Raw genomic sequence first — 14855 nt, 5'->3', positions numbered from 1 at the left:
ATCAATTAAGAAAGTGTTCACCAGTCTCTGTATTCCACTTATTTTGGGCAGGAAGACATTCTGATGTACCCAAAGTATTTTCTTCTACTACTTTAACTCTTAGAATAGGACCTTCACCATCAACACACTGTGACAACTCAAATACTCCCCGATTTGAAGCAGACTATATATCAAAGTTTCTGGTTGGTTGGACATGGGAGGTAATGCACAGATTTGGTGGACTGTCTTACATGTCTTTATTTTGTATCTCATCGCCAATATTGTCAACCTCTTTTCAGTAAGTGCCCTCCCCCACTTTTACTCCATTACTCTTTGACTTAAAGTGGATTTTTTTTTTTTTTTGCCTTCTTACAATGAAACCAAATTCTTAACAGAATGAAGATCCTTGTGATTGATCTGACTGGAAAAGAGGAATCATCTTAATTGGGCCCAGTGTAATGTCATAGACACCATGACTGTAACTTGCTATTTTCTCCAAGGCCAATATCCCAAACTTTTGGAAATACTTGCATTTTGTGTTTCTAGTGTTTCTGTAATGGAATTAACAATTAATTCACAAGATCCTGCTGTAATCCAAAACGATGTCATCTCTAGATGAAACTGTGCCTCCAGTGTTTTCCTGAGCTTAGCATTTACTTTCCAATCACTCATGTTGTGCCTCATCTCTAAAGTAGGCATTGGATTATTTGGCCATCAGAATTCAAAGCACCTGATTGTCATTCTATTGCTTTTCTTTTTGAATCACATCGTTTCTTGAAATAGTCACAACTTGGACTTCACCATGGTTTTTATTCTCTTTCTGTCCACCTTCCTTTACCCTAAGGAAGAATTCCCTACCCTTTAATGGATAGGCAGTTTTCTTTCCCCTCTAGAACAACTCAAAGATGTGGCTTATGGCACCCGACAGTTGTCATTATGTCTGAAACCACTGCCAGACCATGGAGATGAGGATAAAGTGGACATTTCTCCACGGCATCAGAGTGAGAATCTTTTCGAACTGCACATCCACCAGGCCTTCCTGACACCTGCTGCCCTGGCTCAGGCTGGAGACACTCAACCTACCACTTTCTGCACCTATTCTTTCTATGACTTTGAAACCCACTGCACCCCACTAGCTGTGGGGCTGGAGCCCCTCTATGACTTCACTTCTCAGTATGTGGTGGAGACAGATTCCCTCTTCTTGCACTACCTTCAAGGGACGTCAGCCCAGCTTCATCTACACCAGGCTATAGCCAGTGAGCACCGCACCCTTGCAGCTGGCTGGATTTGCTTTGACAGGGTTCTAGAAACCGTGGAGAGAGTCCATGGCTCTGCCACACTTACTGGTAAGTGCTGTCAACCTCCCACATTTCCTGGGACTAATGTGGAATTTCCCAAAGTGTATAGTTGTCTTCTGGTGGTTTCCCATTTTATTCCTCTGCCTTTATTCTTGATCCTCGCCACACCATCTGTATCCTCCATGCCTTTCATACTTTCTGCTACCCAGGAGCTGGTGGAGAAGTCTTTGGGGTGCTAGAGTACTGGATGAGGCTGCACTTCCCCATAAGATCCAGCCTACAAGCATACAATAAGCGAAAGAAAGCCCAGGCATACCTGTCAGCCAATGTGCTTGGAGCCTGGGAGGCCCAGGAGGATGAGGTGAGAAAAAGGATGTGCCCATGCATCTCAAAGGAGACTCAGCCAAGCAGCTCATGAGAACAGCTTAGTATTGCCCTCAATAAGTACTTGTTGAATGTGAATGAAAGAGAAAAACTGTCACACCACAACTAGTCCAGATACTTCCCTTGGTCAAGCTTGAGTTTGAAATGAAATCATGCCCTTGGAGCTAGCTACCTCTCCCTGCTGTGAACAAAATGCCTTCTCTGTTCCAATCTCTAAGATGAGGCCTGAGTGCCAGCATCTCCCTCAGATAATTATCTGCCAGAGTCAATTTGCAGGCAGGTGAAAGTCATTGATTAGGCTTCTCTGTGACCCAGTCAGGATTCAGAAGTTCTTTAGGTCATAGCTCTTCCTCATTAAGGGTGCTGGGCTTCACCTGCACGACTCTCTCAGCCTGCCCTTTTCCTCAGTCCAAGACCAACATCTTTTCAGCCCAGGTCGGAGACCAGGAAGCATCAGAATGAGCTGCGGGTGGAAGTCATCCGATGCTGCGGCCTCCAGAGTCGATGGCTGGGAGCCCAACCCAGTCCATACGCCATGTATCGCTTCTTTACCTTTTCTGACCACGACACCGCCATCATTCCAGCCAGTAACAATCCCTACTTCAGAGACGAGGCTCGATTCCCAGTGCTTGTGACTTCTGACCTGGATCAGTATCTGAGGCAGGAGGCCCTGTCTGTGTACGTTTTTGATGATGAAGACTCAGAGCCTGGCTCGTACCTTGGCCGCGTCCAAGTGCCCTTGCTTCCTCTTGCACAAAACAAATCCATTAAAGGTAGGAGTTCAAGGTTATTACCTCTTTATGCTCTCTGCCCAGTGTTGTCTCCCTGTCCTAATTCAACTTTTCTTTTATTACTTGCTTGGAACAGTTTCTCTTAAAACCTGCTGAAAGGATTTGAGAATATTGTCAAGAGTGAGAGAGTAGAAGACTTATAAGCCTCACTAATCATATAGAAACATTGGCTTCTTTTCAGCAACAGAAGCAAGATTCCCAAGGAGGTAGACCCACCCATCTGAAGCCCATACCTCTGTGTCTGAACCAACATTTTCCATCTCTATAGTGCTTCCCAGTATTTGTCTTTACTTAAGGCCTATTATTTCCTAGCACATGACTAGATACCAGATTATAAGCTATGTCCTTAACATTCCCCCGTAATTCTCTTGCTCCTTTTAAACATTAGACCCAAATTAGTCTTCCATGCCACATATGACAAATTTCTTGGATTTTTTTCCCCCCATATGGAGCTGAACTCCATACTACCTTATCATATGTTCATAGCCAGAGTTGTAAGGTACACCAAAGCAGGGTCATCTCTCTGGTTGCAGTCCTGGGAGGGTGAGGCAGCAATGTCCATGCTCTCATTAGGAAGTGTGAATGGGTGTAGCCAGTATCAACCATGTTTAACAAGCTTTTGGATGTTCCAGGAAGTGTGTGAGGCCTCCCTCCTCCCAATACCACAAGTGCTAAAAAAAAGAAAGAAAGAAAAAGAAAAAAGCTGACACTTCTGCTCACAACTCGTCCTTTGCCAAAGAGAGGCAATGTGAGCCGTCTGTTAAATTAATCAGTGTTACAAATCAGAAGTCTGGCATTTGGAAAAAGCCATTTTGCTTAAGTTTTCTTTGCTTTTGTTATTTTAAAAATGCGGACCACTTGGGTGTAGATAATGGTTTTCTTAGTATGCCTAAGGCGTAGCCACCATTTGGTAACAGTAATAAGAATGTGCTCTTGTTTATTGGCTGGGTGACTGACAACAAGCAAGCTATACCTCTCTGTATATCTTTTGACTATCCCTTCCTGAACCTGGAGATGCCCATTTTCCCCTATAAATATTCTAAGTGAATATTGGAAGTAAATATTGTGAGTGAATATAAATATTCACTGATATTTTATGTTACTTCTGAATGTATTGTCATCATGATTACTTGGTGGATGTGAATTAATTACAAACAAAATATGGTGAAATTCAAACTGGGGAGGTAATAGATAAGGTGCTATTAAACGCTCACTTGCCTATTTCATGTGATTGGATCTTATTAATGTCTGTGTGTCTCTCAGGTGATTTTAACCTCACGGACCCTGGGGGGAAACCCAATGGATTTGTTCAGGTGCAGCTGGATTGGAAGTCTTGCTATCTACCCCCGGAGAGTTTCCCAAAACCAGAAGCTCCGAGTGAGGAGAAGGACACCAAGGACAGTTTAGATACCTCAATTGAAGAGGAAGAAGCTTCCTTTCCTCCCCAGGTAGCAGATCTCCACCAATCCTGTGGAGCAAATTTGATTTGAGGAAGACAGTATTAAAATTGGGGTAAAAGAAATTCCTTCTGTGAATGTCATGTGTTCTGCAAATTTAATCTGCATCATTCATAATGCCATGAGGCTATGGATGGAGCAAAATCCTGGGTTTTATTGTGGGGAGGGAAGAGACGGCATCTCTCAGCTTTACGGCAGGAGAGAAATGAAGTCTGATGCTAGCTCATAAATCCCTTTCTTGAGTATCAAGGCTGTTAAACTATCACCTTGTAAGGCTCTGGTCCTTCTCTTTAGGACCAGATGGTATCTATTGAGATTCCCATTGAAGCTGGCCAGTATCAAGCTAAGCGAAAACCTCCTCAGGTGGGAGAAAGAAAGGAAAGGGAACACCAGGTTCCAGGTTACTCAAGAAGAAAACATGGCAAAAGAACAGGCATTCAAGGAAAGAACAGAATGGAGTATCTTAGTCCTAACATCTTCAGTGGAAATACACTACAGGTAAGGCCTTAGAAACCCTGAAGAACTAAAATATGGGTTGTAGTGTCCCCAAATATATTATTCTCAGAGGTAGAAGCAGAAGTAGGCACGCAAGCAATATTCATGGCTTTTTGTGGCGAGCATGTGTTTCCACAAACGTAAATAGGTTAATAAACCTCTGGACTGTTCATTTCAATGTAATTTAATTCAACAGATTGTGGACTCTGTAATTTATGCTTAGAACTTTAGGACAACAGTCCTAACCAGGCTACTTCAACTGTAATCAAAATAAAGAACAGGTATTTATTGAACACATACTATGTACTTGATACTGCCTTTTCTTCATAGGAAACTGGATTAAAGTTACTATGTAGCCTAAAATACATATACACACATATATATGAGATTATAAATATATATTATATGACTATAATTATATATAATTCATTATTATATTGTATCAATTACATCAATTATATATTATGCAATATTAATTATATTAAATTATTATAATTACACAATATACTTATATATAGTTATTTGAATCTGAAGCAGGTGAACTACACTGAATGGAAATTCTCAGGGCTTAAGATCTCCACAGATGATGGTTTAAAAAATCAGCAAAAGGAAGAGGAAATGACATCATCCCATTCAGCACGTATACTAAAGGAAGCCCTACATCCTGTGAATGGTATTGTCTTTTTAAAACCTGATTTTCCTATGTAATCACTGGATTATTTTATCAAGCTGGTTATTTACTTTCTTCTTTCATCTTTCATTGCTAAACTTTTCATGAAAAATTAGTACTGGAGATCCTAGGCTCGGTTTGATGTTACAAGTGTGCTGGTTAGGCCAACCAAGCTGTAATTCTGAAAGAAAGTAGCTGTTTATGTATTTAAAGCTAGCTAGCTAGCCACTTTAGCTAGCAAGCATAAAATGTTAACTCACTTCAGGGTCTCGTGACTTACAGTTACAAAGAAATAAGAGGAAGAGGGTGATTGGCTCATTTGTGATTTGAATCCAAATTTCTTTTAAAATAAGGCAAAGCTTTTGGGTTACAATGAAAAGAAGGTTATGATTTCAGGTTATAATAATGGCAAACTAGGTAATTCAGACCAACTTTCCCATTGATAACAACTGAAAAGCTAAAGTTAATATATTTCTTAAAAGCGTTAAAGTGCCAATAATTAGGGAGGGAGGAATCACCTAGCCGAGATGGGAGAGATGATTGGAGCTCAGAGAGGTCAGCTGGAATTACTTCAGCCTGGGGACATTGCTGGTCTGGAGGAAGCCGTGGAGAGACAGAACCATGCTTTCGGTGGTCTTTTGGGGTGGAGAAATGGGAATACAGTCTGAATCTCGTTTCTGCCCAGCATAGGCAGGTGTCTGCCCAGAGCAGAATTTCCCTCTCTGGTCTGGCACCCTGATGGCAGCACTGTTCTGAGCCTCTTATCCTCTGAGAGGCAGAACTGTGCTTTGAGCACTTTCAGGCTAGAGAGACAAGAGCTGACGTGAAGCCCACTAGGACTCCAGACATTGGAGTTATCAGCCACAACCTGCATTAACAACTGTGTTTACTACCTTCATGAAGATGAAAGCTGAACTTTAAAATTTTAGCAAGGAACTGGGGCTTTGAAAATTGATACTATATATTTTTAAAAACATTTTGTTTTAAAATAATTTCAAAATTATATAAGAGCTACACGCATAAGACAAAAAATAAAACCCTCATTCAAATTCATCAACTTTTAATACTTCTCCACGTTTTGATTTATCATTTTTTTCCTGAAGCAGTTGAGAATAATTTGCAAATATCATTCCCCCTTACAGCTGTATATTTCAGTTAGGAAAACGATATTATATAACGACAGTACAACTATCAAGTTTGCAAACGTAACATGGATAGGTTATTACCCAATGTCCAGTCCATTTTTCAGATTTTGTCAATTGTCTCAGTAATGTTCATTATAGCAGGCTTGCCTCACCCCCTTTATCTAATCTGGGATCATACATTGCATTCAGTCATGTCCCCTTAGTTTCCTTTAATCTGGAACAGTTCCTTATCTTTTCTTTGTTTTACATGATATTGACATTTTTGAAGAGTATAGATGAGCTGTTCTGTAGAGAGTGCCTCAGTTTGGATTTGTTTGATGTTTGTTTGTTGTTAGATTCAGGTTATGAATTTTTTACAGGAATACCACAGAAGTGATACTGTATCCTTTTTCACTGCATCACATTAGGAGGTACGTGATGTCAGTTTGTGCCATTATTGGTGATGTTAACTTTGATCACTTGGCTAAGAAAGCATCTGCCACATTTTCCATCAAAAAGTTATCATTTTTCCCTTTGTAATTGTTAAGTAATCTATGAGAAAATATTTTGAGTCCATATAAATATCTTATTCTTCCTCAGATTTCACCTAATAATTTTGACATCCACTTATGTTTATGTGTGGATTTTTTTTACCTGAATCAATTACAAAATGTTTGCAAAATACATTGCAAACTTGAAAATGAATCAATAGAAATGATAGAACTGCTAAATACAGAAATTTATGAGGGAAATAGATGGGTTAAAAGCAGATTAGATACAACTAAAATGAGAAAAATGGAAAATATCCAGAATAAAGCACAGAGAGATGGCAAGATGGAAAATGCTAAAGAGGAGAAAAGAGAGAAAATGAGGAGGTCTAAGCTAGACTTAATTAAATCTAGTAGAAGATAAAGAAGGGGGACTCAGGCAATATTGAAAGTGATAATGACTTAGAGTTTTCCAGAACTAAATAAAAGGTATTAATATTCAATAAAATGAAACTCAAGCAAGATAAGTAAAAATGAATCAAAATCTAGATATATCAGAGTAAAATTGCAGAAAATAAAATCAAAGTGAAAATACCAAAAGTATCCATTTAAAAGAAAGACAGTCATGGGTGCATCAGTAAGATGGACAATGACATACCAAGAGTGACAACGGTAGTCAGAAACCAGTGGCAAGATAATTTCAGTGTGCTAAAAGAAAATAACTAAGTACCAATCAAGAATTCTCTACACAACAAAAAGATCCTTCAGAATTAAAACACAATAGACATTTAAAGACAAATCAAAATGGAGAGTTTGCTCCAAAGCTACATTTTAAAGAAAACTTACAGTTTTTTCTTTAGGCTGAAGGAAAATTATCCCAGAAGGAAACACAAAGATGCAACTAGGAATGAAAAGCAAAGAATATAGATTAATTTTAAATGACTGTGTAAAGCAAAAATATTAGCTTGTGGGTTTAAAATATATTCATAATTTAAATAAATAATCTAATGGTTTCATTGGTGACCTCCAAAAAGATATGTTCATATCCTAAACCTAAGAACCTGTAAATGTTACTTATTTGAAAAAAGCCTTTGCAGGTGTAATTAAAGATCTTGAGATGCGATTATCTTGGATTATCTGAGTAGACTCTAAATCCAATGAAAGTGTTCTTATTAGAGACACAGGCAGATGAGGAGGAAGCAACATGACCATATAGTCAGAGATTGGAGTGATGTGGCCACAAGCCGAGGAATGCCTGAAGCTCCCAGAAGCTGGAAAAGACAAGGAAAAAGAAAAAAGACAGATTGTCTTCTGGAGCCTTTGGAGTGAGCACGGATTTGATTGTGGATGCCTAGCTTCCAGACTTGTGAGAGAATGAATTTCTGGTTGTTTTTTTCTTTTTTTAATGAAAGCTTTTACCTTTAATTCTTTTCAAATACTTAAGATACAGACATTCCATCCATAACAAGGTTAAGTGACTTGTACATGTACATGTTTTATGTAAGACAGAAGCACAACCAAGGCTAACATCTGACCCAGTAACTAACATCACTGAGAGAGCTCATATGAAGTTCACCAAAACCTTGAAGACCTATTACTTTTTTGTAGAATGAATGACCCTACAGAAAAGAGAAAAGAGATATAAAGGATAAAATGAGGTGGTCCTATATTCAATAAAATGTAGGAGAAGACAAAAAAGGGGACAGAGGCAATATTTAAAGTGATATATATATAATTCATATCTTCATTCAAAAAACGAAGTCATGAAAAGGAGGTCTGTTTTTTCTGGGACCTCAACTGTCACTCTCAATAGTCAGTTGTGGGTTGCTTTCTTTGTTTTGTTTTGGCAGATTCTGGATTTGAACATCAGATTCATCTATCTTTAATTTGAGTGTCCAGATCGGGGCAATTTTTATAGATTTACAACATAGTGACTCACAATAGTAAAAGGTTATACTCAATTTAGTTATTATAAAATATGAGTATGTTCCCTGTGATGTAAAATATATTCTTGTAGCTTATTTATTTTATACATAGTAGTTGGTACCTCTGAATCCTCTACCTCTACCTTGCCCCTCCCCACTTTCCACTCCCAACTGGTAACCACTAGCTTGTTCTATATATCTGCAAGTCTGTTTCTTTTCTGTTATATTCACTAGTTTGTTTTATTTTTTAGATTCCACATATGTGATATCATATAGTATGTCTTTTTCTAACTTATTTAACTTAGCATAATACCCTCCAAGTCCACCCATGTTGTTACAAATGGCAAAATTTCATTCTTTTTTATGGCTGAGTCATATTCCATTGTATATATATCTTCTTTATCCATTCATCTGTTGATGGACACTTTCTTCCATATCTTGGCAGTTGTAAATAATGCTGCTATGAATATTGGGGTGCGTGTGTCTTTAGAATTAGTCTTTTATGGTGGGTTTTTTTTGGCTATATATGCAGGAGTGGAATAGTTGAGTCATATGGTAGTCCTATTTTTAGTCTTTTAAGAAACCTCCATACTGTTTTCCACATTGGCTGCACCAGTTTACATTCCCACTGACAATGTGCGAGGGTTCCCATTTCTCCACATCCTCGCCAACATTTATGATTTGTGTTCTTTTTGATGATAACCCTTCTGACAGGCGTGAGGTGATATCTCATGTTTTTTAAAATTGAAGTATAGTTGGTTTACAATACTGTGTTAGTTTCAGGTGTATAGCAAAGTGAGTCACTTACATATATACTTTTTCAGATTATTTTCTGTTATAGGTTATTACAAGATATTGTATATAGTTCCCTGTGCTATATAGTAAATCCTTGTTGCTTATCTATTTGATGTATAGTATATAGTTTGCATCTGTTAATCCCATACTCCTAATTTCCCTCCCCTATTGCCTTTTATCTTTGGTAAACTTAACTTTGTTTTCTATGTCTGTGAGTTGTTTCTCTTTTGTATATAGATTCATTTGTATTATTTTTTAGATTCCACATATAAGTGATATCATATATTATTTGTCTTTCTCTGTCAGACTTATTTCACTTAATATGATATTCTCTAGGTCCATCCATGTTGCTGCAAATGGCAATATTTCATTTCTTTCTGTGGCTGAGCAATATTCCATTGTGTGTGTGTATAAATGACACATTTTCTTTATCCATTCATCAGCTGACGGGTACTTGGGTTGTTTCCATGTCTTGGCTATTGGAAATAGTGCTGCTATGAACATTGGGCTGCATGTCTTTTAAAATTAGAGTTTACATCTTTTCAGGATATATGCCCAGGAGTGAGATTGCTGCATCATATAGTAGCTCTATTTTTAGTTTCTTAAGGAACTTCATACTGTTCTCCACAGTGGTTTTACCAATTTACATTCCCACTAATAGTGTAGGAGGGTTCCATTTTCACCACACCCTCTCCAGCATTTATTATTAGTAGAATTTTTAATGATAGCCATTCTGACCACTGTGAGGTGATACCTCAGTGTGGTTTTGATTTGCATTTCTCTAATAATTAGTGATGTTGAGCATCTTTTCATGTGCCTGTTGGCCATCTGTATGTCTTCTTTGGAGAAATGTCTACTTAGGTCTTTTGCCCATTAAAAAAAAAAGTTTATTTATTTATTTTGGCTGCACTGGGTCTTAGTTGCGGCACGCAGGATCTCTAGTTGTGGCATGCAGACTTCTTAGTGTGGCATGCAGACTCTTAGTTGAGGCATACATGCGGGATCTAGTTCACTGACCAGGGATCAAACCCGGTCTAACCCTGGTCGGGGAACCAGGGATTGACTGGGTTCCGCTTGCATTGGGAGCACAGAGTCTCACCCACTGGACCACCAGGGAAGTCCCTTCTGTCCATTTTTTGATTGTGTTGTTTGGTTTTTTGATATTGAATTCTATGAGCTGTTTCTGTATTTTGGATATTAATTCCTTATCCATCACATCATTTTGTAAATATTTTCTCCCATTCAGTAGGTGGTCTTTTCATTTTGCTGATTGTTTCCTTTGCTATGCAAAATCTTTTAAGTTTGATTAGATCTCATTTGTATCTTTTTGCTTATATTTCTTTTGCCTTGGGAGACTGATCTAAAAAAAGTATTGCTTTGATTTATGTCAGAGGATGTTTTACCTAAGTTCTCTTCTAGGAGTTTTATAGTGTCATGTCTTAAATGTAGGTCTTTAAACCATTTTGAGTTTATTTTTGTGTATGATATGAGGGAGTGTTCTGATTTCATTGATATATGCGTAGCTGTCCAGCTTTCCCAACACCACTTGTTGAAGAGACTGTCTTTTCTCCATTGTATATTCTTGCCTCCTTTGTCATAGATTAATTGAATGTAGTTGTGTGGGTTTATTTTTGAGTTCTCTATTATGTTCCATTGGTCTATATGTCTGTTTCTGTGCCAGTACCACACTGTTTTGATTACTGTAGTTTTGTAGTATTGTCTGAAGTGTGGAAGGGTTCTGCCTCCAGCTTTGTTCTTTTTCCAGAGGATTGCTTTGGCAATTCTCAGTATTTTGAGGTTTTATATAAATTTTAGGATTATTTGTTCTAGTTCTGTCAAAAATGTCATGGGTATATTGGAAAGGATTACATTAAATCTGTAGATTGCTTTGGGTAGTATGGCCATTTCAACAATATTAATTCTTCCAATCCAAGATCGTGGAATATCTTTCCATTTCTTGAATCATCTTCAGTATCCTTTACTAGTGTTTTATAGTTTTCAGCATATAGATATTTAACCTCCTTGGTTAAGTTTATTCCTAGGTATTTTATTTTTTTAACATGATTTTAAACAGGATTTTTTTTTTTACTTTCTCTTTCTGATATCTCATTGTTAGTGTAAAGAAATGCTACAGATTTCTGTATATTAATCTTATATCCTGCTACCTTGCTGAATTCATTTATTAGCTCTAATAGTTTTTGTGTGGAGACCTTAGGGTTCTCTGTATAGAGTATTATGTCATCTGCAAATAGTGACAGTTTTAACTCGTCCCTTCTAAATTGGATACCTTTTATTTCTTTTTCTTGTCTAATTGCTGTGGCTAGGACTTCTATTACTATGTTGAATAGAAGTGGTGAGAGTGGGCATCCTTGTCTTGTTCCTGAACTTAGCAGGAAGGCTTTCAGCTTTTCACTGTTGAATATTATGTTGGCTATGGGTTTGTCATAAATGGCTTTTATTATGTTGAGATATGGTCCTTCCATATCCACTTTGGTGAGAGTTTTTACCATGAATGAATATTGAATTTTATCAAATGCTTTTTCTTCACCTATCGAGATAATCATGTGGTTTTTGTCTTTATTTTTGTTAATGTGGTGTATCACATTGGTTGATTTGTGTATTTTGAACCGTCCTTGTGGCCCTAGGATGAATCCAACTTGATCATGATGTATGATCCTTTTAATGTGTTGTTGGATTCTGTTTGCTAGTATTTTGTTGATTTTTGCATCTATATTCATCAAAGATATTGGCCTGTAATTTTCCTTTTTTGTAGCGTCTTTGTCTGGTTTTGGCATCAGGATGATGGTGACTTCTTAGAAAGAAGTTGGGAGTGTTCCCTCCTCTTCAATTATTTGGATAGTTTGAGAAGGATAGGTGTAAGTTCTTTTTATGTTTGGTAGAATTCCCCAGTGACGCCATCCAGTCCTGGACTTTCGTTTGCAGGGAGTTTTAAAAATTATTATTACAGATTCTATTTCACTTCTACTGTTCAGTCTGTTCAAGTTATCTGTTTGTTCTTGACTCAGTTTTGTCAGGCTGTATGTTTCTAGAAACTTGTCCTTTTCTTCTAGGTGTCCAGTTTGTTGGCATATAACTGTTCATAGCCGTCTCTTATGATTTTTTGTATTTCTGCAGTATCAGTTGTTATTTCTCCTTATTCATTTCTCATTTTGTTTATTTGGGTCCTCTCCTTTTTCTTCTTGGTGAGGCTGGCTAGAGGTTTCTTGATTTTATCTATCTTTAAAAAAAACAGTTCTTGGTTTTACTGATGTTTTTCTATTGGTTTTTAAATTTCTATTTTACTTGTTTTCTCTCTGATCTTTATTATTTCCTTCCCTCTACTGACTTTGGCTTTTCTTTTTATTCTAATTTTTTTAGGTGGTAGGTTAGGTTGTTTATTTGAAATGTTTCTTGTCCTTGAGGAAGGTCTGTATCACTATAAACTTCCCTCTTAGAACTGTTTTTACTGCCTCCTGTAGATTTTGTAAGGTTGTGTTTTCATAGTCTTGATGTTTTCTGTTTTCCTCTTTGATTTCATTGTTGACCCACTGGTTTTTTAGTAGTATGTTGTTTAGTCTCCATGTATTTACTCTTTTCCTGTTTTTCTTTCTGTGGTTGATTTCTAGTTTCATACCCTTGTGGTCAGAAAAGATGCTTGAAATAATTTCTACCTTCTTAAATTTGTTGAGGCTTGTTTTGTGACCTAGTATGTGGTCTATCCTAGAGAATGTTCAATGCACACTTGAATAGAATATGTATTCTGGGTTTTTTTCTTTTAGATGTAGTGTCCTGTAGATATCAGTTAAATCAACTGGTCTGTTGTGTCGTGTAGAACTTCTGTTGCTTTATTGATTTTCTGTCTGGATGATCTGTCCATTGATGTCAGTGAGGTGTTAACTCTCCTACTATTATTGTACTCATTTCTTCGTTTATCTCTGTTAGTATCTGTTTTATATATTTAGATGCTCCTATATCGGGTGCATATATGATAATGAGTGTCATATCCTCTTCTTGTATTTATCCCTTTATTATTATTATAATGTCCCTCTATGTTTTTCTTTATGGACCTTGTTTCAAAGTCTCTTGTCTGAAGTAAGTATTGCTAACCCCTGTCTTGTTATTTTTATTTGCATGAAATACCTTTTATCATCCGCTCAATTTCAGCCTATGTGTGTTTCACCCTGAAGTAAATCTCTTGTAGACAGCATATTGTAGGTTCTTGTTTTTCTTATCCAGTCTGCCACTGTATGTCTTTTGATTGGAGCACGTAGTCCATTGATATTTATAGTAATTACTGATAGATATGTATTTATTGCCATTTAAAACCTTGCTTTCCAGTGGATTTTGCAGTTCTTCTTTATTTATTTCTTCTTATTTTTGTTTTTTATTTTGTAGTTTGATGGTTTTCTTTTGTATTATGCTTGAGTTCTTTTCTTTTTATTTTTGTGTGAATCTATTGTATGTTTTAGATTTGTGGTCACCCTGGTTTTCTAGTATGTTGACCCATAACTACATCTATTTGTTTTAAACTGATAGTCAAAGAAGTTCAAATACATTCTGAAAGATCTATATTTTTATACTCCCCTCTCCCACATTTTGTGATTCTGATGCCCTATTTTACATCTTCATGTTCATCCTTTTGCTGTTATTTAGAGTTACAATCACTTTTACAAAAATTTTTGATTGTTTTTAGTCTATGTACTGGCTTATTTAAGTGATCTTCAATCCTTTTATATATTTGCCTTTTCTATTGTGATTTTCCCTTTCCTATAGATTCTTTCTTCTTTTCTATTTAGAGAAGACCCTTAAATATTTCTTTAGGGTAGGTCTAGTATTGCTGTATTCTTTAGTTTTTTCTTGTCTGAGAAATTCTTTCTTCCTCCTTCTGTTCTAAATGATAATCTTGCAGGGTAGAGTATCTAAGTTGCAAGTTTTTGCCTTTCAGAATTATGAATATATCATACCACTTCCTTCTGGCCCACAGTTTCTGCAGAGAAATCAGCTGATATCCTTAATGGGGGTTCCCTTGTAACTGACTCTTTGTTTTTCTCTTGCTGGCTTTAGAATCCTCTCTTTATTTTTAATTTTTGCCATTTTAATTATAATATGTCTTGGTCTGGATCTGTTTGGGTTCATCTTGTTTGGGAACCTCTGTGCTTCCCGTACCTGGATATCTGTTTCCTTCTTTAGGTTTGGGAAGTTTTCAGCCAGAATTTCTTCAAATACATTTTTGATCCCCTTCTCTCTCTCTTCTCCTCTGGAACCCCTATTATGTGTAGTTTGGGATGCTTTTAATGATCCCATATATCTCATATGTTGCTTTCATTTGGTTTTTATTTGTCTTTCTATCTGCTGTTCTGATTGGATGATTCCCATTATTCTATCTTCTAGATCACTTATTCCTTCTTCTGCATTATTTAGTCTGCTATTCATTGCTTTTATATTGTTT

The 14855-nt window shown here is 36.9% G+C and overlaps 1 protein-coding gene across 1 annotated transcript in view; it reads left to right on the top strand.

Annotated features, from left to right (window-relative positions):
- The window catches only part of RPGRIP1 (RPGR interacting protein 1), a gene marked incomplete at both ends in the record, with an annotated part of 65965 nt that overhangs the window by 23508 nt on the left and 27602 nt on the right, over positions 1-14855 (top strand). Inside the window, 6 exons of the mRNA XM_082850240.1 lie at positions 873-1325; positions 1487-1638; positions 2092-2434; positions 3716-3900; positions 4204-4407; positions 4939-5077. Coding sequence (XP_082706366.1) covers positions 873-1325; positions 1487-1638; positions 2092-2434; positions 3716-3900; positions 4204-4407; positions 4939-5077 — 1476 coding nt within the window. The remainder of the gene's footprint in view (positions 1-872; positions 1326-1486; positions 1639-2091; positions 2435-3715; positions 3901-4203; positions 4408-4938; positions 5078-14855) is intronic.

This window comes from Leucopleurus acutus (assembly GCF_964270905.1).
Source record: "Leucopleurus acutus genome assembly, chromosome: 1".
Classification (NCBI taxonomy): Eukaryota; Metazoa; Chordata; class Mammalia; order Artiodactyla; family Delphinidae; genus Leucopleurus; species Leucopleurus acutus.
Note: the sequence above shows the minus strand (reverse complement) of the source record. Positions and strands in the feature narration are given on the sequence as shown.